The sequence below is a fragment of the Opisthorchis viverrini genome, assembly GCF_000715545.1.
Source record: "Opisthorchis viverrini unplaced genomic scaffold opera_v5_24, whole genome shotgun sequence".
Classification (NCBI taxonomy): Eukaryota; Metazoa; Platyhelminthes; class Trematoda; order Opisthorchiida; family Opisthorchiidae; genus Opisthorchis; species Opisthorchis viverrini.
Window position 1 is genome coordinate 220,694 of NW_008751680.1, and position 22,408 is coordinate 243,101.

General features: G+C 41.8%; 1 protein-coding gene across 1 annotated transcript in view; it reads left to right on the forward strand.

The window, feature by feature from the left end:
• Positions 1–2,245: 2,245 nt before the first annotated feature.
• T265_02070 (hypothetical protein) overlaps positions 2,246–22,408 on the forward strand; it is a gene marked incomplete at both ends in the record, with an annotated part of 22,489 nt that continues 2,326 nt past the window's right edge. Inside the window, 2 exons of the mRNA XM_009166229.1 lie at positions 2,246–3,285; positions 4,795–4,855. Of these exons, the coding sequence (XP_009164493.1) occupies positions 2,246–3,285; positions 4,795–4,855 (1,101 nt within the window). The remainder of the gene's footprint in view (positions 3,286–4,794; positions 4,856–22,408) is intronic.

Here is a 22,408-nt window from a genome sequence, read left to right on the forward strand (position 1 = left end):
AATTTCCAGCTACCTCGTGAGTAGTGTGTTCTGTCAAGAAAGCATACTTATCTATCGTACCAAAGGAAACATGAGACGTCCCTCGCGCAAGACAGTCAGTCAAAACATCATACTAGATAGATTGAGCTGACATTCTTTTGAATTGCTCTTAAGCTTACTTGAAAGTGTGCCATGTCAATTTTATGGGTGTTGTGTTATGTCAAGGAAAATTGTCACAAAACTACATGAGCTGGTGCAAATGAGTCAACTGATTAGTCTATCTTGATTGCCATATTTCGAGCGCTGAAGGTGACTTTCTAGAATGCAGTGAAAATGATTTTCATCCTTCGTTTTGTTCTTTTATTTGACAAAATTTGGAGTTGATACCCTGGGCTTACGAAGTCTGAAAAGCATTTGTGTCGAAAAATGACTATTCTGTACAAATAAGAGCAACTTTTCATTGTGATAACTGTTTTTGGGACTGATAACAATAAAAACGATGCTACCTTTAGATCACTCACTATTTAGTTGTTAGAAGCACTAACAGTTCACTGGGGGTTCTTCCTTTCTTAAGGCACTTTAAGTAGACGTTTCCCTACGTGACCAACAAATTGTGTTTTATTGGAATGAGCTATCAGAGTGTTTTCACCAACTTCATATGAATGGTGTCGGGCCAGGAAAAACATTTCCATATCTTGAAAATAATTCCAAATAAAACAAGGGACGGCCTTTGCGCAACACATTCAGTTGATGGTTAGTAAAAACCAGAGATTCAGCTGGTATACAGTTGGGTCATCTCAGCGACATCGCGACTTCCAGGCTAATAGCAGAAGTCTGATCATTTCAGTCTCGAATGCCCGATCAGCGCTGCGGTTAACTGGCGCTCAGACGTCATACAGCACCAATCGTCCTTTGATCACTTGACTCCCTACGATTGAGCACGTGTTGAGTGGTTGATTTAGTGGCAAATACTTACATGGATGGATCACTCGACGTGTGAGCTATCCTTCCGCCTGAACAACTTATAATTTATTGTTAGAACAAGCAGCTTTATTCGAACAGGATCCAAAAAGGAGAAGAGAGCAATAGATGGGATAACCCAGCGGAAAGCAGGAGTGAATTTTCGTGAGATTTTAGCCGTCTTATTCAACCGAAACGAAGTGAACTGTATTTCCACCCAACGTAGACGATATTCTCCATGTGTCCATGCCTGGATTCGAGTGTGACCAGAATCTGAAAACGTTTTCGCGACCTTCAAGAAGGACCTTTATTTTTATTAGTAGCATTTGTATCATTATTATTAGTACACTATAGTAATCGCCACTCACTCTCTCACTCTAACTGCATTTTAAGATTCTGACATGACACTCGTGAAACAGCGACTGAAAGACCAACCCACTACACGTTTCGTCCTGACCCATCAGATAGTTGGGGCAGAATTGATTGTCAGACTTTCCGGATTTCGAAGTTATCAGAAATCGGGCGAAGTATTGGAAACATATTTAATTACTCACTATTTTTCGGATTCCTAACGAACTTCAACACACTTAGTGAACTATCAAACTAATACATAGACCTACACCGGTAGCGAAACGAGAGTGGTGACTGCTTGGTGGTAGAATTGAGAGTGTGAACTTCAAACTGCGAGAACGTTCGACAGTCGAGCCTACCTACACCGAAATCTGTAGTGGGTGATTTGATATTAGACACTGCTCACAAAGTTTCTGAGGGCCCATCAGTAGCCCATAATCGGTTTTGTCCTTCTTGAGACTTATCAGATAGCGGCCATCCCCAAATTTCCAATAACCTTACGTTTTCATTGAACATTAAACTTTAAGCAAATGAAACGTTTTTTCAGTCTTATGGCTGTTGTATTATATTACTAAAATATACAACAATATCCTGGAAAACAAGACGGCCTTTGTGCAGCATAATCAGTTGAAGGATGACATAAATAAGGGATACATTTGAGTCACTCGTTAACATGAAACTGACACATAAATGAGTGTCTATTTGTTTAGCTTAATGTTTATTGTTTGTCTGTTTATTTATTTATTTAGTCAGCTAGACAGGTAGCTGGCAACCAACCTCGGTCAATTAGTAGGTTTTTCAGTCGGTGAAACAGAGAGTTATTTGTTTGTTTAACGAGATATAAGTGTATGATGAGTGCAGAGGCAAGCAGATAGATAAATTGACTCGTTAAATAACCGACTGACTGATAAGCTGACTGATTAGTTGATTGACTGATCGATGGATTGATGGATGGATGGATGGATGGATGGATGGATGGATGGATGGATGGATGGATGGATGGATGGATGGATGGATGGATGGATGGATGGATGGATGGATGGATGGATGGATGGATGGATGGATGGATGGATGGATGGATGGATGGATGGATGGATGGATGGATGGATGGATGGATGGATGGATGGATGGATGGATGGATGGATGGATGGATGGATGGATGGATGGATGGATGGATGGATGGATGGATGGATGGATGGATGGATGGATGGATGGATGGATGGATGGATGGATGGATGGATGGATGGATGGATGGATGGATGGATGGATGGATGGATGGATGGATGGATGGATGGATGGATGGATGGATGGATGGATGGATGGATGGATGGATGGATGGATGGATGGATGGATGGATGGATGGATGGATGGATGGATGGATGGATGGATGGATGGATGGATGGATGGATGGATGGATGGATGGATGGATGGATGGATGGATGGATGGATGGATGGATGGATGGATGGATGGATGGATGGATGGATGGATGGATGGATGGATGGATGGATGGATGGATGGATGGATGGATGGATGGATGGATGGATGGATGGATGGATGGATGGATGGATGGATGGATGGATGGATGGATGGATGGATGGATGGATGGATGGATGGATGGATGGATGGATGGATGGATGGATGGATGGATGGATGGATGGATGGATGGATGGATGGATGGATGGATGGATGGATGGATGGATGGATGGATGGATGGATGGATGGATGGATGGATGGATGGATGGATGGATGGATGGATGGATGGATGGATGGATGGATGGATGGATGGATGGATGGATGGATGGATGGATGGATGGATGGATGGATGGATGGATGGATGGATGGATGGATGGATGGATGGATGGATGGATGGATGGATGGATGGATGGATGGATGGATGGATGGATGGATGGATGGATGGATGGATGGATGGATGGATGGATGGATGGATGGATGGATGGATGGATGGATGGATGGATGGATGGATGGATGGATAGGTAGGTAGATAGATAGATAGATAGATAGATAGTCTTCCACATGAATACTGCTTTCATACTCCTTTGGTTATCATAAATCAGTGACTTACTATTATCGATGAAATACCATTTGTCTGGAAAATATGTTTTAAATGCTAATCATGTTCCTGTTTCAAGCACGGAAACACGGAATTGCTGAATCTGGTAAAGTGAACAAAAGGTACACCAAATCACTTGGTTTAGCAGGTCAATAGCAGTTCGTCATTTTCTAATCACGTAGTGACCGATTTGGCGCCACGCACAACCTGTGATTAGGATTTGCCATCTTCAGGCTTATCAGTGTGGACAAACGGTCAAATTAATTATCTTGGTGGCTGGTCCAAACAGACAAGCCAACCCACCAGCGGCCGAACTCATAAAAGCCACTCAGAGACATCGGGTAATGCGTTCCGATTGCATCTCGTTTAGGGCGTTCAGTGTGATAATCAAAGCTCGGAACGACGAAAGATCGTTGAGAATCTTCAGCGCACTTAAAAGTGAATCACTGTTGTTACAACTGCGATGACGGTCATCACCTCTGTCCAGTAGGCAGTTGAAAACAGACTTGTGTCAAACCCTGATAGAGATTATGGACTGAACTTTTGCCTTTCTCCTTTTTGCCTCAGGAGCTATCCTATTCCGCGTTCTGTTCCTTTCGTTTTGCTTAATCCCTGTGTTTTCCTTTCCGGTAGAGTCAACCGACCCTATCTTTTTGTCCTCATCCTTATGATGTGTCACTGTCTCTATAGCCTCTATTTAGGTAGTTGAATAGTACTTATTATAAGCCACATATCCCAGGAAGTTGACTGCCCAAAAAACAATTTTCAGGTTTGTGCGTTTCACAGCACATCCATAAAAAAATACTGTAAACCTGTCTTCAGCTAGTCAAATAAAATTATATTGATAGAAATGTGAGGCGATATGGTAATTTTCAGTTGGGATATTGTCCTCTCATTAGGACAGAAAAGCCTAGAAGCCTGTGTAGCCTTTCCAGCTTTGCCTGGAATCGTCAGCGGTGCGCATCTCACGAAATGTGTTTAGAAAACTTGCTGCGTTCTTTGGTAAAATAGATCAAAAAAATGGAATATCTGGAGCCATGTTATAAATTCCAATGATTGATACCATTGTCGAATCTAAAGCAGTGATGGGCTCTCATTGTCTTCATCAACCGGTAACTTGTGTCCGTTTTTTAGCAAAAATTCCATGATGAGGTTGCACATTCTTCTTACTGAATGTTCACAATGACAATAGTTTACTTGCTCTGCCTCGCAAGCTTGTGAGTGGAGAAATGTTCTGATTATTGAGGGTAGAGTGGCAGCTCACATGCAGGTGAGTCTACTTCATCTCAAATCTGAGTTGTCAAGAGATACTTTCACGATCTGCCGAAAGGGCTGGAAACAGCTGAGCTTGAAAACCATGTGTATATAAAATCGCGCCAGGGAACGATTCTTTTACTGACCACTGAGCTTCTTTCCATCTTAACCTTTGCAGATATACAGCCGGTTCAAGGAGAAGAATATACAACACGGAGTCTGAATTACCTTTTAGTCAGGTAGATAGAGTCTCCTTGTGTGTGCGTAAAACCTCAGCCAGCCGCAGTGTTTGCTAGGGCTCTATGACAAGCTCAGCCAGACCACGTGTGAGGAAAGAGATAATTACGCATATTTATCGAAACCTCAGCAAACCCTAGTACCTGTTGAGACGGACAGCCCCTAATGTCAAACAGGAGCGAAGTAGTTACAAGGAGACTGACACATTGATAAATCGGTTCTCACTAATGTCCGGAGAGTTGATGCGTTTATGCTATCCAAACGTGTGACACTGAGAGAGATGCCAGTAAACTGAGACGTGAATTTAAACGTCACGGTTGCTCAAATACGAATGCTGCTTTCCTAGGCATATCAGATGATGTTACTCACAACTCGCATTAGCAGTGTGTACCCACTGCGTTGTTGGTTGATCAGATGGTAGTTGATTGGATAGCGTTGGTTGGATGTCTGTTTTCGAAATGAAAGAAAAAGCATACAGACCACAAAGCAGCGCAAAGCATGATTGGGCCAATAATACTACAGGTGAGGTATACATCACTTAGTCAGTTACATGACCGGATATTAGATACTCTTCAAAAACTACATTAACGAGGCTAGGCACGGAGGAAGCACCCAATCAACTACGCACTGACAATGCCTTCTCCACTGGGGACGAAATATTTGCAAACCAGTTGCGAACCTCGGCGAAAAGATCAACTACCATCTGATCAACCAAAAGTAAACACACCCGATCTACCTATATTTCGACAAATCAACCCACCGCGTCCTCTTACAAAGATACACCTTCATACTGTGAAGGTTTGGAATACAGGAAAATGTGTGATGACAACAACTGTGACCATTCCTGCCTCCAATGACAGTGCATTAGTGCGCTTTACTCGACATATGTGTGCACGTTCAGAATATTCTGAAACAAAAGTGTTGGTGAATATGGCACATAAAAGCCGTTGTACAACGAATGCTCCTTCTTCGGAGCTCCAGAAATCAGCGAATATTCTATGGTATCTTTGTCCCATAGAGTGCTTAGAGAAGCTAGTTAGAGCTTACTGATTAATCCTGGGTATTTGCGTATATGTAGGAGAGTAATCTTCGTTTCGGAGTATCCTTTATTGTGAAGCTTCAGTGTGTTTTCAGAATTTGATAAGACTCCCGGTGACATTTTTGCGTATATCGTTTACCCCCCTGGAGCGAATCGATTTTAAAGACACGTAAAACATTACGAATTAGGTCGATTTTTTTGCTATTTCCTACTTTTTGTGCCAGAGGTTGAGAACTACCAATAAGACGGTCAGAAATGGAAGCAACTTGTCAACGGTCAACTTGCGATCTTTTTCTGTTATGACCCGGACGAACCCGGAACGACGGTTGCATTAGAGGTGTGCTTAAAATTGAAGGAAGAATACCCTGGCACTTGCGGGTTCTTTAAGCAACCACATTGTCGAATTAGAGGGGTAGTCGTTGGAAAGAGGGATTTCTGGACAGGGGGAGTAACAGGAGTGAAGATGAGGAGATCCATCTAAGTTCGCTTCACCAAAATCCAAATTGGCCAGAATAATAGCTAGTGAACACCGGAGGTACGAATGTAAACGACAGTGTTAGAAATCAGCTTTTTGCGTCAAAGCTCTCCAAAGATGAGAAAGGAGCAAGTTCCGATGTAGTTCTTCATTGAGACGTATTATGAAGGGTTGCGCTGTATATATTCGCATATAAGACGAAATGGCTGGTGGGCTATTGCCAAACAACTTACGACCATTCATTTGATAGCACGCCGACTTCGGTTTGCCTTGCTTCCGATGGATTTCTGACAGGGACGAGTATTCCTTTGGAGTACTTGAAGTGAACTGGAGAATTGCGGACGGCTAACCAAGTGGTGCTGGCTTGAGAGTGGTTAACAGCGCATCGCAATTCTGCCGGGCCTTGCCAGGGGACCACCAAGTCCTGTGGTTCCTCGAGAAAAGCGACTGGAGGAGGCGTGGACAGGGCTTGTAATGTAGCTGAAGCAAACGGGACAAAGTACATGCTGACTGAACGGTACGGAACGTAGAAAGACAGCATGATCACCTAACAGCTCGTTCACACTGCATGACGGTTTGACGTCACCATAATTTTTCTGTATACAGAAAAGTAACCCATGTTTGAATGATATCTTTTTAGGGCGAAAAGACAAAGCAAACAAGCTCACCTCCACCACTCGACAGCGTTGTCTGAGAAACTGTCACTTACCAACTTCGAGCTATCTCAATTACAGAATCTCGCTCACAGTATCACCCAAAGTTAAAAATTGAACCTATTAACCTTCTAATTCAGCCGGAACTCTAAGACCACAATCGAAAAACGTAAAGCTGTCCATTCAATCAACGTAGTGATATTCACAGTCCTCCAACTCTGATGAGGTCATCCAAACTGATGCTGATTAGAGCTTTTTTTCCCTTTCAGACTTTGGCTAAACTTATGACAGACCCCGGTTAATTGAACTACCTTAGTGAAATTCCGACTGTCGTTAAGCGGAATGTAGTTGTGATTTGTAAAAGTCCTCAATTTTAAGCGTGACGAAGCATCGCCAGTTAATCAGGCACTTAAACTCTGGAAGATAAAGTTCATGCAGGTACAGCTGCAGGATTGGTATATTTTCTTACCTGTCCTCCAGATGTGTGATCTGATACATAAAGCATTTTTATATAAAGCAAGGCCAGTTAGAGTAAAGCGTGAACATCCGGGAGATGGTCATTGTTGAAGTTGGTTGCATCAAGGGGTAATGTCAACCAACTGCCTTTGTGCATGGGTTTTCATGTTAGTGGAAAATTTGCACTGTTCATTGACATATCAGGATATCATATTGAACAGATAATAACGATAATTGTTTGTTTGCGCAGATTCCGTGCAATCCAAACTGAGTACTAGGACTTGGATTCTGCCAAGCTGCCCAATTCAGGACAGAAACAAGCGAAAAGTCAGTGTCGAGTTTGAATCACAGACATTCCCTCCAGTGGTTGAGTTTCCCTGAGCTCAAAGGTATCAATCGCTTGATTTCCGCTATTTATGGATTTTGTACCTAAGCGGACTTCCCTCCGTCCTTCTCAACTTTTTTTTAAAAAATGACCTTGCTTCTCACTGAGGCAGTTGCAATAAGGCTATCAGTCACCCCTACGCCATCATCCCCTACAAAGCACGTTAGAAAACCGTCCCCTTAATCCTACTCTACCAAAGGAGGTGCAGGTAGGAATGCACACGTGGGGCTTTTGATGATTGGCTTAACAAAGTATGTGATAACAAAGACTGAGGTAGAGGCTTAGGACACTTGCCTTCCAACGGAGAGCTGTGAACCATCTGATTATTCTGACTATATCCAAAGGAAGAAGTCAGATCACTGCGTACTAGGTAGTAGCAAAAAATTCTGCTTCACGATAATAACCTACAGAAAAATAGGTGTGTAACTGAATCATACCCTTATTTGGCTATAGATTAATGCAGTTAACAGGTACTGCACTTTGAATACATAATTCATCAGATTGTAATCGGGAATAGTGCAAGCACTAATTCCATGGATCGCTCTACCACCTGCGACTAACCAATACTGTCCAACAGGTGTAAAGCTTCTAGGGAAATCCTTTCAAGCAAACGAGTATACCGACACAGTTACGACATGTACTCGGTGGACGTTCAAGGCCTTGGATGATCGACGATTACATCCCTCGAGCGTGAGCACGTCCGCCTGTTCAGATTTGGCACTTCAGGTGCTTCCAACTTGACCTGATGGAGTAATGGTGACACACGTCTGCAGTTCAAACCCCGTCATGGTTAAGTATACACACTGCTGATGAACCGTATTTGTATGGAGACTCGAGTGCATTGCTCCTTTGCTCTCGTGCGGACCAAGTGGAATAATTTTGCCGGGCCAGGAGAGGAGCTGTCCCGATGGGTGACGTTACCAGGAGACCAAACGAGTATTATTCATCCACATTGGGTTAATAGGAGACCTGAATGAGTTTCTCAAGATTGAGAAGTGCTGCTCTAGACACAAACTTAATCATAAGGTGGCTACCACTCAAGCAACCCCTACCGGTTCCGCTGTTTGTGGAGCTTACAAAGCAAACATAGCCCCTATTCCCCGTGAAACCCATTTCCCCACTTCAAAATGAAATAAGCAAAGCTAATTTGCTAACAATTCTGATGGTAAATTACGATTATCAACTGATTGTCAGTCAAACAATTTTCTTAGAGTGACTCCTCTCTTCTGCATGTGCATGGGCGAAAACGCCAACTAGCAAAGCGAAATGTTTTACCGATAACCCTTCCAGTTGAAGAGCCTGAACGTGCGATTTACCTGTTATTTATATTAGTAACCCATGAAAAACAAATTGGTATGTAGACGAGTTTATTTGTCGGTGATTATTCCAATTTGATATGAGAAATTCGGACTGAAAGTGTTTGTATGAGGTTTTCACCGTAATCACTGGAAAATATAAGGGTTGAGAAAATCTTCCTTCAAGAGGCCATTTTTTAAACGATGGGTGTTAATATTAGTGATACCAAAAGATGCAAGTGTGCTCGTCTCGTAAAAGGAAACCATACACCACTGGTACCTCGAAATCCTTGAAATTTTGCGCGAAAATAACCGTGCAATGAGTTAGAATATTGAGGGCTTGAGTGCGCTAATCGGTAGTTGATCAGCAGTCTGTTGGCTGAGCTTGGCAGTAGATTTGCAACCACCCTCCAACCGCTCAATGATGATATCCTCTCAAATGGGGAAAAAATGTGTGACTCATTTGCCAACTTCGGCGGACAGATAGAAACCCAAATCGCCTGAGCTAACACCAATAACCGAACAAGCACAAAGCCTAGGGGAGATTTTCCATCACTGTTGTTGTCAGCCCTCTTCTTTCATTTCCCTGCACTTTTACAGGGGCCAGTTTTTTAATGGTTTCACAGTGAATACCAGGTGCCGAAAATGCTGTTGTTTTGCTAACCGATGATTTCGAGGCAACAAAAAATCGACAAGTCTAAACCTCCAACTGTCCTCGAAACAGTGTAAAATCACATTTATATTTGAAATGCCCTTATGCACATCACGTGCCTGTAATAAAGGATGCAGATGATCCAACAAAACCTAAATTATTGGATTTTACTGTGCATTCTCACAATGTAGAAAGCCTGAAAAACGATTCACCAAGATTGCTGAGACATGACTGTGTTGTGGAAGCATAATGCCGTACATTTTTAAATATGGAATGCACGATTTTACAAACCATCCAGGTTCAGCAATTTACGATGTTTTTTATGGGGAACAAGCGTTGGATTCGCTGAGGGTGGGGGTGTTCTGTTGTAAAAACCAACTATCTTATTCTTTTTTGAATGTTTAACTCTTCTGAGTCTCACAGTTGCATGACAGGATGAACCTCATGGCTGCCAGTGAGTAAACTTTGCACGCTTACGGTGGTCTGTTCAAAGAAAAATCCAGATGGAATGTAGCATATCTGAAGGGATTTCTTTGTCCCGAACCCGCAAAGATTACTTAAGGCAAAGTTTATCACTAGATGACTCATTCACCTCAGCTTCTAAGTCGAACGATGAGGAAAATAATTTTATGGCAACAATAAAGGGGACCATGTGCAGCAATTTCCTCTACGGATGGATAACTCCAAAGAAACAGGGAATTTTGGACTCTTCTTGGGGATGAACTCTATCCAGGAGAGCGTAATACCGCATCTCTGGTGACAATTAATGTTTCTGTGGGCTAGTGGACGGAGTAGCTTACCTTCAACGTTTTTTCCAACCAGATACTGTGAAAGGCCTTGGTGTTTATTTTTGTCTGTTTGTTTGCTATTGACCCTCCAGGGAGGTATCTACATGCTCTTATTTGTGCTTGAATGAAGACACAGAGGTTTACGGTGACTCACTGATGTCAGTGGCGCTTATTATATCAGTTTCTTTCCAGTTTGTCTGACTGACTTCTGGAGGTGTAAGTAACTTTCATGTTTGTATTAGGCTAGCCCTAGGTCCCCTCACTACCCAGTATAAGTCTCCTTTCAGCCTCCTTTCAAATAAACCCGCATGGCTGTATGCCAGTGAAGCATCAGTGTGCTCGCCTGATGTCAGTGTCAATTATCATTACGATGATGATGATCATGATCATGATCATGAGGAATGGTAAACTGAAGTGTAATTTAGACTTGATATGGTGTGCATCAACAGTCGTAACTTATAAATGACCGTTCAGTACCATGACGGGAATCGGTCATTTAGGTGGTGTTATGAGATATTGGCTCAAATTCCTGCACGGACAGGTCAGCTGTTAATGGCCTAATAAGCTGGCCAACGATGACGTTGACTGTTTGCTTGGGCTGTGCGGCATGGTGAAGGACTATGAAAGACGCGGTCGCTGCAAGCAGATAGGCTTTGATAATTGTATAAGACTGGCCCTCTACTTGAGGCGAGTGGATGTTCGACCTAAACATTTCATCTTTTGAGAATCCTGGATTCCCTTTTTTTTTGAAACGCGGCCACCTCCTTTATTCACAAGGATTAGGGATTCTCGTGTCCGAAAAACACACGTCTATGCTTTTAGTGACTGACGTACTAAAGATGTGTCATTGTAAATGGACTTAACTTTGTTAATTCGGTTGGTTAAAATCCCCACGCCTGTTGATTGTCACCCCAAAAATAAATAACAGGAGTATATAACTGATCAGGTTGCCGAAAATTCTTTGACATCCCGCGACCGGTTTACTCGGTTTCATAAGGTAGGCGCACTCCCCGAGTTTTCCTCAACATTATGTTCTGCTTGGACCCAAATTGCATGAGATTAGCTCAAAAACATCAAAAACGAAAGATCCAGCTGGGTTCCAGGTGACTCTTTCGCAAAACCGAATTGATTCGCAAATGTATTTCGCTAAAAGACTGATTCAGATGGAGCCAGTTGGGTTTCCCGTCAGAAGCAAATTAGTGTGCAAATAAGAGTATCCGACGAACACGATGTTGTTCACATATTTTAAATACACTGGTGCGTTTCTAGGTACCCGCAGTTTCTTGGAGTGAGCCTACTGGTATCAGTGATGGAAATGAAACTAATAAGAGAAAGGTGGAAAACTCTTGGCTAATAACAATGATTTTTGACTGAGCTGTAGGATGGGAATTAAAGCAACTCGGTCAAAAAGAATTGTCACTATGGCAACATATTTGGCCGCATTCTTGGCTTACTCTGCACGTTGCCCCTTCGAAACGCTTGGCGTGATCTGAAAATGCGGCTCATGAACTCTTACTTGGTATGAATTTGGGGCACAAAATGGCTCAGTGGTTATGGCGCAAACTTAGTAGTCGAAAGGTTCATGGTTCACACCCAGGCCATTCCTGCCTAGGCTTGGACAACTTTGCAGTGTCCCACCATCGTGCCACTTTCGGGTTGAACGGCAGCTCAATAACAAAAAGGGTGATACAGCTGAAAAGCCTTTTTATTTGGTCCAAACTTTATTCGAAGCTCTCAGATGTATTTCTCACATTCTCAGTTACGATATGCTGCATTATTAGAAATACCAACCCTGTTATAGTCTGCTCACATGTAACTGGTATGCGTTCAACTGCAACGCTCCTTCGGTACCAGCCATACTACCTGGATGAGGAATGAAGGCTGAGATACTGTCAGGTTATGCAACCTTAGACAGGATCAGTGAAGATGCGGAGGTCAAGTTCGACCACAGGCCTTCCGGTCAAAAGGTTACAGTCCCAACTAACGACCTGTCCAGAAATGGATTAAATTGTATGCACCTACGGTTAGGTTACGGTCATTGGATGTCGATTTAAGTCAAAGCACACTAATTTATTTGGTTAATCTGTCCGGAAAACGTTTCTCCTCTAAATGATGATATGCGCTAAGAATACCGGAAAGTTTACTGTCCCGTTTACATCTAACTAGTTTTCAAAAAGTAGTCAAACAATCCCAGGACACATGCTAAAACAAAGTAGGAAATTATATTTGAAAGAACATCATTTTCAATTTCAAAGCGATGGTACGCATACTCCAAGTCCAGATATTTTGCACTGACAGGGCTCGATCTAACAAACAACCGGTTATGGATAATTTCTTGTGCTACTTTTCCGATCGCTTTACATAGCTTTATTGAGTGAACGTGAATATTACGTCCCTCTCCTTAGATTTCACATACAAAGAGTAATAAGAACACGTCCTGGAAAAAGGCAAAGGGGCATTGACATGTTGCTTTTTGTTTCATCTGAGAGAGCGAGATTTACATGTCCATATTTGGCTCACCTTTCGTTGACGCAATGTCCTAACTTTTAAATAATAACTAAATCAAACGCACACGACAATTCCAAGTCCGTAAGTGGTAAAATCATACGCTCGTCGGCGGATTTGATCTAATGCAAACGTATTTAGTGTTATTGTGAACAACTGCTTGAAGCTTATTTCCATAGTAATCTGATTTGCATACAATGAAAATTATCAGCCAATCTTATGTTTCCAATGACATCAGTAAAACACTAGTCTCCGTGGTAAATTTGGGTCGATAAATTATCTTGCAATTTACTGTAACGTCTGGGAAAACCCTATTAACACACGAAAATCAATTCCTTGCCCACGGACAAACCACGAGTATTGCTGACGTCCAGAACTAACCACAAGACAAGCTTTTTTGCTAAACCGCCCTAAAATCTCACATAACTAACTTGTCCAAAATTTGTCTCTTTATGATGCAAGCTCACAAAGGCGGCAAGATTACTAACCCATGGCCCAATAACAAATATTCTGTTGCATAGTGACCTGGTACATTGGTTGGATGAGTTTTTGCTCCAGAAAAGATTCAAGAGAAGATTTCTTGCCAGAATTGTAGTGTTTTCCTCAGGCTGCCATGCAGTTGCTTAGATACCATATGGGTTGCCTTGCTTTGGCCGCCAGCAGTAGCGTTTTTGATGCAGTTGTTTGAAGTTTTTGCTTTTGTTCCCTTCAACCACCAGACACCGTTTCGTTGTCTACAGAGCGAAGAGGCCGCTTTTAAACTTCTTTCCTGTTTGAAAATATTTCACGCCTACTCGCCTAAATGGCAATGGCTTTTTATCCCACTCTGTTCTGCGACATTTCTCAAGGCCGCCTGGATCACCCTTTTATCATCAGGTCCGCCAAAAGCGATTTTTCAAGGGCTAATTTTCTGCCCAATTTTATGTCGGGATTTTATGTTGGGCCTCATTCTTGCGTATTAAACGATAGAGATTGAATTTACCTTCATATATATTGCCTTCTCCAATCGAACAAGCCATTGCAAATTTCCTCAAGATATGTCACCTGTGAGGCTTGTTTAAAACAGCGGTCAACACTCCCTGGCGCTTTTAATGAGTATGGACGGTGCTGATTGTTTGGTTGTTCGACAAGCTTGTAAATTGGACTTCTAACGCTATTCCTCCTCATAAACGACACTACAGTGGTCTGAACTGATGTCACACAGTGCACTTTTTAACTTTTAACTTTTTGGATCAAAGTGTATTCCTGATAATTTCTTCAAATACTGGGCGCTGTCCTTAAAGCAATCCTTACATAAACACAACTACTGTCATGCGTTCTTACTGCATGCACATTTCGTCCGAACAGTGTGAACGGCTATTTTAAAGGCAGTTAGCCATTAGGTTTGGATGTCTTGCTCTGAAATCAAAGGGGTTGGCAAAGTATCGACTCAGACACTTATTTTCGTAAACTTCGATCAGCGGCAAGGCTAAAGTGGGCTGCGCTAGAATCTGTGGTGTTAATATTGCACTAAATTGCCGGTCACATATTAATTTGACGACGATATTTGGCGCTTTTTCCGTCATTGTACTCAAAATTTTTTTCGATTTGTTGGAAGGAATGTTTAAACAGTGTCACACTGTCTAAACATTTTGTTCTAAGCATCTAATGAGAGCCCCAAATAGGCAGTATGGAAATTCGTAGCCCTTTTTAGAAGGAGAAGAGTAACGATCGATAGACTGGGATTAAGTGACGCTGGTCTGGTTACTTACTCTCTGCGCCAGAGAACTCTGTACCTTGCAAACTCTTCCGCGTCCAGCAGATTGAAAGTTAATACGATCCAGTAGAGAACCAGATTAGCACTCGGTGGCACAGTATTTAGCCCAGTAATTTCGGTCATTCAGCATACAAAACCTCCTTGAACATGACTTCCAGACTTTCTAGAATCTCTGACGACCATGACTCAGTCACGTGCCATTCAATAAACCCGTAGTTTATAACTAACCTATGCCTGCGCAACTAAGAATATCCTAGCAGTACTAAAAATTCACTGATAAGTTTACATAATATTTTGAGCCTTTTGATTACCATTCAGGTGGCCCTTACAAAATGCTACCCACTGAAACATCTGGGACTTCATAAAGCTCTACAATGCCGGTAGCTAGCAAGAATGATGATGGTAACAAGTGCCATGGGAAAGCGCAAAACAGCCAGTTTGACTTGATTAAGGAGCTGTTTATTTTTATTACCTCTGAAGATAAGTGCATCCTCTGAAGATAAAAATTGCCGGACCAAGATGCTGTGACTAACCAGTGATACCGTAAAATTAGCACGCATTATAAGACTTTGTACCAGTATTACTATGGTCGAGCATCTTATTTCTGTTCCTTTTAAACACCTAAAAACACATTGGCTTTGTTTGCAACTGAACTTTTGGGATCAATTCACCACTTTTTGTTTGGTTTCTGCAGACGAGAGTACCCAGGATTAATTTGACCACATAATGTGCCCAACTGCGTGACCATGGAGCTTGCACCCTTAGGCGAGTATGAGCCAACCATTATTCAACCATTCTTCGTGTGCTTACCTGTACGATTTTCAGACGTCACTGGTGATGAGGCGTTGGTTATCTTCGGTCGATGTTGAAATGGCATTATTCAGCACAGCACTGAGTTCAGCTAACCATGTTTCATTTTATAAAATTCATAGGATTCATTCCTCAGGTACTGAAGAATTCTTCCGGTGCCAGAAGGTTTTTTGTAGTAGGCGGTGGTCTATAGGGTGTGTCTGCATTTATTGAGTGCTTGGCGGATCGCTATCAAGTCACATTGAGTAACTGACTTGCTTGGAAACACTATGAAGGTATGAATATACTTCTTACCTGGATGGTGTTTTCCAGGCTAGCATCTTGTACTGTGATTTTACAGAATCTTTTTAAATAAACTTTTGGACAAGGGCCACTAAAGGTTTCTGTAAAATGTTCTGAATTGTCGTGAAATGGTCAAAAATCATCAGAGGACCAATATCGTTTTCAAGATTCTCCGTATCACAATAAGCTGTTTCCAAAACATTCTTGGGGCAACCTATATTAGAGCTTTAGACGAAATGTGAATCGCTCTTGCGCTGGGACTCAATGTATGCACGCAGCAAAGAGCCTAAGTCTGTATTACGTGGTCCAAAACGATAGATGAAGTATGTCGATGGTGTGATCCTCCTTCTCACGATGCATAAGACTGATACCTATAACGACCTCGGAAAAGGCTGTTTAGTAGTTTTATCCAAATCAGATCACTTTTACTAAGTTTACAATATTGTAATATTAGGTAGGACGCCGCTTGATAGCGGTTCTTATAGAATCAGCGGCAGCCTTTGAATGTTCGTTTCCTGGCTTTCGAAACGCCGAGTATGTTGTAATATCTCTCCTAACATCATCAAGATTAGTTTGTGACATGGACATAAGAAACCTCTGCGAGATTCAAGAGCGAGATACTGGCAAGCCAGCTTGCGATCGTGATCACGAAGGCAAGTAACAATAGGAAAAGTAACTTGCATCTAGCACGGAAGGTGACAGTTTAAAAAGCTATATAAAATGAGACCAATATCGATTTGCAGCTTGTTGTGTACTAAACAGCAATCACTAAGCAAGAGTGAATGAAATCTTCATTCTCTACGAAATCGTTAGATAGAAAACCTGGTTGGTTGCTTAAATAGGCCATTGTTCTTCTGGAACAGAAACTAAGTGATTCAGCAGGCCATACGGGTGCACCCAAGATATGTCGGCGGTTGCAGGTCACGACTGCAAGTGTTAAACACCCAAAGTTTTCAAATGAGAGTTCAAATATGAGACTAGTGAACTCACTTTCAGAAGTCGTCCAAATATCTCAGATGGCTTTTAATGAGCCTCAAAGAATTTCAGTTGAAGCTTCTTTATACCCTCAAACGCAAAGCACCTCAATAGTAGAAGGGTATGGTTACGAATGTAAGGGGGCAGCGAAAGCACATCTGGAGTTGTGAAACTGATAGTTCCAGCGCTTGCCGAACCTTGAAGAGCATTCAACATTGCCTATTCTTTCTTCAGTTGTTGGTCTCAGGACGCGTTTCCATACCAAAACTTTTACATACTTTGGGATTCATCTCATCTGACTGGAACTCTTGGTGGCATGAATTCGAAAGACATGGTACTTTCTTTGCTCTCATATTCTCCTGTTGCCCTTTCGCATTCGTCGCTTAAATTCACTTTTTGTGTTTGTGACCATGCCCTCCAAAAATAAATGATAGTAGTAGTTTACAATCCGTCAAAAAACCACCAACTGCCCACTCCATTTGATGAACGTGGCAAGGGCGCGATTTCACTCAGAAAGTTTGAAAATTTCCGATTGGCATACACCCTTGAAACTGCTTTGAAGTGATAAGCGTGACCGTCACTACTAATGACAAGTGTCCAGTCATCATCCTCACCATTGCCAGGTGTAATAACCGCGCACTTGCCGTATGGTGGTTGCAGCTGCCACAGTGACAGAACAATATCCTAGGCATCATTGCCTCTAAAAGCTTAAAACTTTGAGAGATAAACGGTATTAAATTGGTTATCCGACTAGGCTTCAAATAAGTCTAATTTTACGTAGGGATGGTCGAGTCTAAAAGGTGTCTATTAAATTCTACTTGGCGCTACTTAGCATTTTTAAGTGGCACGCTCACTTTTGTTTTCCCACGTGCTCTAATAAATTTACACCTTCGTTTCATGTGAAACTGTATTTCTGGTGAGTTCATTCAACGCTATACTGAGTTTTCTTGCCGTCACAAAAACACTGTAGCAGATGAGTCTATTGGTGAAATATTACATCAAGATTCTATCGTGAAAACTAATGTACTTGCTCGTAGAGAGTAAAACTGTAAACCTGCCTTGATAACGTTTGCTTTCGTGTTGTGTCCAGGAATTTGTACAGGATCACTGCGTTTAAACTTCCGAGACCATAATGAGTATTTTAATCGATAATCCTGAAAATGAGATCTAACACAAAAATTCTTCCATATGAATGTACAAATCAGGTGCAGTTGTCATCCGTCTCAGTATATTCGACATAAAATAAGCCGTCAGTCATGTGTTTAGCTAGCCACTTCCCCCATTCAGGTGTTCTATGTGTGGCAAAGTAGCAGATGATGATCTTCAAAAGTTAATGAAGAGAAAATTTGTTCCTGATAGGCCATTCTCAAGAGCTACACCGTAGGGTTCATCATATAGGCTGTACTCCGTTGAAACATTTATTCGTGTGTATATCTACCTTCAAATCTCGAAACATCATCACCCACGAAAGACACCTGGCAATTTTCTCACACATCCTTTTTTCGGTAAGGTAGTGCTTTGCTGGTCCACGAACTTAAAGCAAACTGAAATAAAGCGATATTTGTAAGCAGTGCAATTAACGTAATGTTGGTCTATATATTTTTCCTGATTTTTTCCCATGGATATCAGACGCAATATATGCATGTAACCTGTAACCACCAGTATGGCAGAGAGTGTGTCCTGAGCTGGTCCTAGGAATGTCCTAGTCCTTTTTGGGATGCACAGTGGTGTAGGCATCAGAGCAATTGTTTGTTAGGTCGTAGCTCCATTGGCGCATATCTTCGATGCGACGATATACAGAACTGACTGCGTGGAGGAAATGATCCTTTTTGTTTTCAATTACAGTCACAGCTATAGGTAATTTAGACACAGTAGGCTAGAAAAATAGTCATAAGGCACTGTGGGACATAAGAATGCATTACATCTCAAAAGACTAAAGAAGTTAAACCACATTATGCGCTAGTACAGGAAATTAAACGGTGACTCTAGCCGCATAATAAAAAGTACAACGCAGCATGAAGTTATCTCGCCATATCATTGGAGCTAACTGCTAACAAGTGTAGCTGTTCATTATTCCTTTTGAATAAATGGTCAAGATACGGAACACCCTGTTAGAGAGAGCCTTTTTTCATCGTCCTTCTTGACAACGTTTTTGTCACTGTACTTTTCAGCATTGCTCCATGCGTAGTGATTGATAGCATGATTCTAAAATCCAGGTGTTGCATGGACTACCAAAGACGTTAAGGCACAGATCCTTTCATGCTTACAGCGAGAGAAATAACTTGAGCAACGTACTTTGGTACACTTTTTTCTAACACCTAACAACAAACTCCGCCATCGTCTTCCATTGAAACATCATAACAGCCTGAACATATGGGATGCTACAAATCTACCCTTGTGAGCGAACCTGTTTTTTAGCATTGGAGCCTTAATTGTGGTAGATTGGCCGTTCTTGCCCATCATCAATTTTGTATGATATGTTTGACTTGCTCAACACTTTCTCAACTATAGCTCTACTTTCACTTTTAGTTTACTTACCTCATGCCCGACGAGATGGCACACAAAAATGTCCCATACGGGCCTGTCAAAGGTATCCATCTTCCCGTTTCAAGTGTATATGAAACTACAACTGCTTCAACTACCCAGATGACACAAGTGACATTGAGTTTACCCAGCTTTCGCCATTTCCTGGAAACATCTCAGGTGGTAGCAAACTAAGAATTTTCATACAAGGTACTTTATTATTTATTGAAAATTCTTCTTTCTTCGGCTGCTCTCTAAGAAGATAGTTTGTGTGACGTCTGCTTATTGCTTTGAGTAAAACAGTGGTAGCATTCTCCGTCGATTTTCCATCTCAAAACCACGACACAATTTTAGATTTTTGTGAAACTGTTCATCCATAACAAAACCTAAATCTAGAGCCGAGAACCATTTGTGATTATTTTTTCATTCAATAACCGTACTTATATAAACATTCATAATTTTCAACAACGACAACGACCACCACCAACCTAATATCCACGTCAATATTTGAACCAAGGATTTTTGTATTTGTATAATTTAACAGCTATAGTAATCTCATCCGTCCCACAGACAGTCTTATCCCCAGCAATTTATTCTGAATGTGAGTACCAACTAGATCACTGAATACAGTCTACAAGGTTTCGGCCCTCTATTCAAATTTAAGCTGCAGTTTCAAATTCAAGGAAGCAAGAGACGGTATGACAATAATATCGGTGTTCAATATTAACGACGTAGTTAGTTATCCCTACCCAATAAGAGATTTAACCACTGCATAGCGTTTAATCTTTATTCTAAGTTGGGAGGGCGCACCATGCGTTTTGGCTTGCTGTTGATCTGAAGTTTCCAACGGTCAGTGCCAGAGCTACGTTAGTTATTAAGCTATTCCGTACATTTACTAATTTAAGTGAGAAAACTACTGCGAACTTTCGTTGCTGCTTCTCACTAGCTGGTACTGTTATCCCTCGGTGTGACCTGCTTATAGAAAGAGCGAAACAATGGTGAATGTTACAGGGTCTCAAACTGTATTGTTTGAAATGAACGAGGCTTAAATGTGCTCTTTGTTTCTCCAGACTTCACATGTCTAGTTTGTAGCACCTGCCAATGCATGGCTCCCCATGCGGCTTAAAAAACATATGAGGGGCTGTCAACTCTTAACATTCACATTGGTGCCTCGGTAGTATACCACTGCCCTGTGTTCCAGCAATGGTCGCCTTAACTTACTCACAGCCTCGGCAGGAAGTCCTTTGTTCAGGGGATCTGACCGCTTTTGCTGACAGTCATTTTTGTGTGACCTCGGAAACAGTTTATCGTTAGTTCGGCACATACAAATTAACCATGCGCGATAAACACTTCATTTTCGACTGTATAGTTAGTTATACATGGTCGCTGAATCGCGCTTCAGTTATCACTGAAGCAAAAACACTCCTATCACATGTATGTAAAGACCATGTAAGTCGCCGTGGATTATATTTAGAAAAGCGTTACATCTTACGCAAAGTCGGGGGGCGACTGGAACAAACGCTTGCAAACGCTGTTGCAGTGCATACAAACCAAACGAAGGTCTTATTTATAATTAAAATCCTACGGAGCCTTCCATGAACTCCTCGTGGGTCACAAAAATGGAGAATCGAGTTGTGGTATATTGATATTTGTTATTAATCCCTTTGCCTAGCCGAAAGTGTGCTCAATGGAAAAAACTTGTTTTCATGAAATTTCTTTGGTGAGCAACAAGTGAAAAGACTACTTCTTACGAGCAACACAGGCTGGTTTTTAATGACTGAAAATCGTTAGCACTTTCAACGAAGCATACAACGAAGCATACTCATTACTCACCTGCACATACTAACGAGAATATCACTACAAAATTCATTTAACCCCAAATGCACCAACTCAAATTCCCGCGTTTTGCACACCCTGAAAGTTGAAGAAAGTTAGCGCATAATAACCATTATTATGTTCAACATGTGCAAGCTTCATAAGGAAGCCGAAGACAACCGGAATCAGATATTTGTGTATCGGCCCTGCCCAGATTTTTGCAGATTAAGAGAAAATGCTTCAGCTCCCTATCTGAAGCGGTGGGTAATCGCTGTGACGAATATGCCACCTCCTAGACGCACACCCAAATTTTCTCTAAAACCGTAGTTCAAAAAGGGAACCTTTGGCATAAAGTTCTACCATTTGATGGTACTTATTCGGTGCGTGAGATCTCCTGACTCAGCCGAAAGTTTATAACAAGTTTTTAAACGAACTCGGAGTCTAATGTGGGCGCGGAATTTGGATTTTGTTGGCTGCCGCTGTCTTCGAGGCCGCAGGCTATTGACACACCCAAATAGAGTTCGCCGAAACTATATGGTTTCCGAAGTTGCTATTTTAATGGATAGTTATGTAGCGTGGGATGTCAGGAAGTCAGCGGTATTCGACGTTCGAGAGGACGGCACACGTCAGTTCTTGTTAAGGTCATTGAACATCGCCGATTTGCATCTTTTGCCGGTTTACGCGACATAGAACACGAAATCGCACTTTAGCATATTTTGGCGTTCTTCGGTGTTCCTGAAGAATAAAATAACCTCTTAAGTGTATTTAATGCAAATGCCTCCCTACAGGATCAGTCACAGGCGTTTGTTTGCTTTAGACATCTCAGATTTAACAAATGGGATATTTTTGTTTGGGTCACCTGATCACAGCACATTTTCCCCATGGATTCCCTACAGGGTCACAGGCGTTTGTTTGCTTTAGACATCTCAGATTTAACAAATGGGATATTTTTGTTTGGGTCACCTGCTCCCAACACACACATCCCATGGATCTCATGTTCCATTAAGTGCAATAAAGTTAGATAACAGCACGAACTTGCAGTGGCAGTGCGAGGGACATCTGTGGATGATTCCCTTTCCCAGACATGCATAACTAGCTTGTAGATAATACAGTGTTGCCAGAATGCTGTGGGCGTCTTTCCTATTA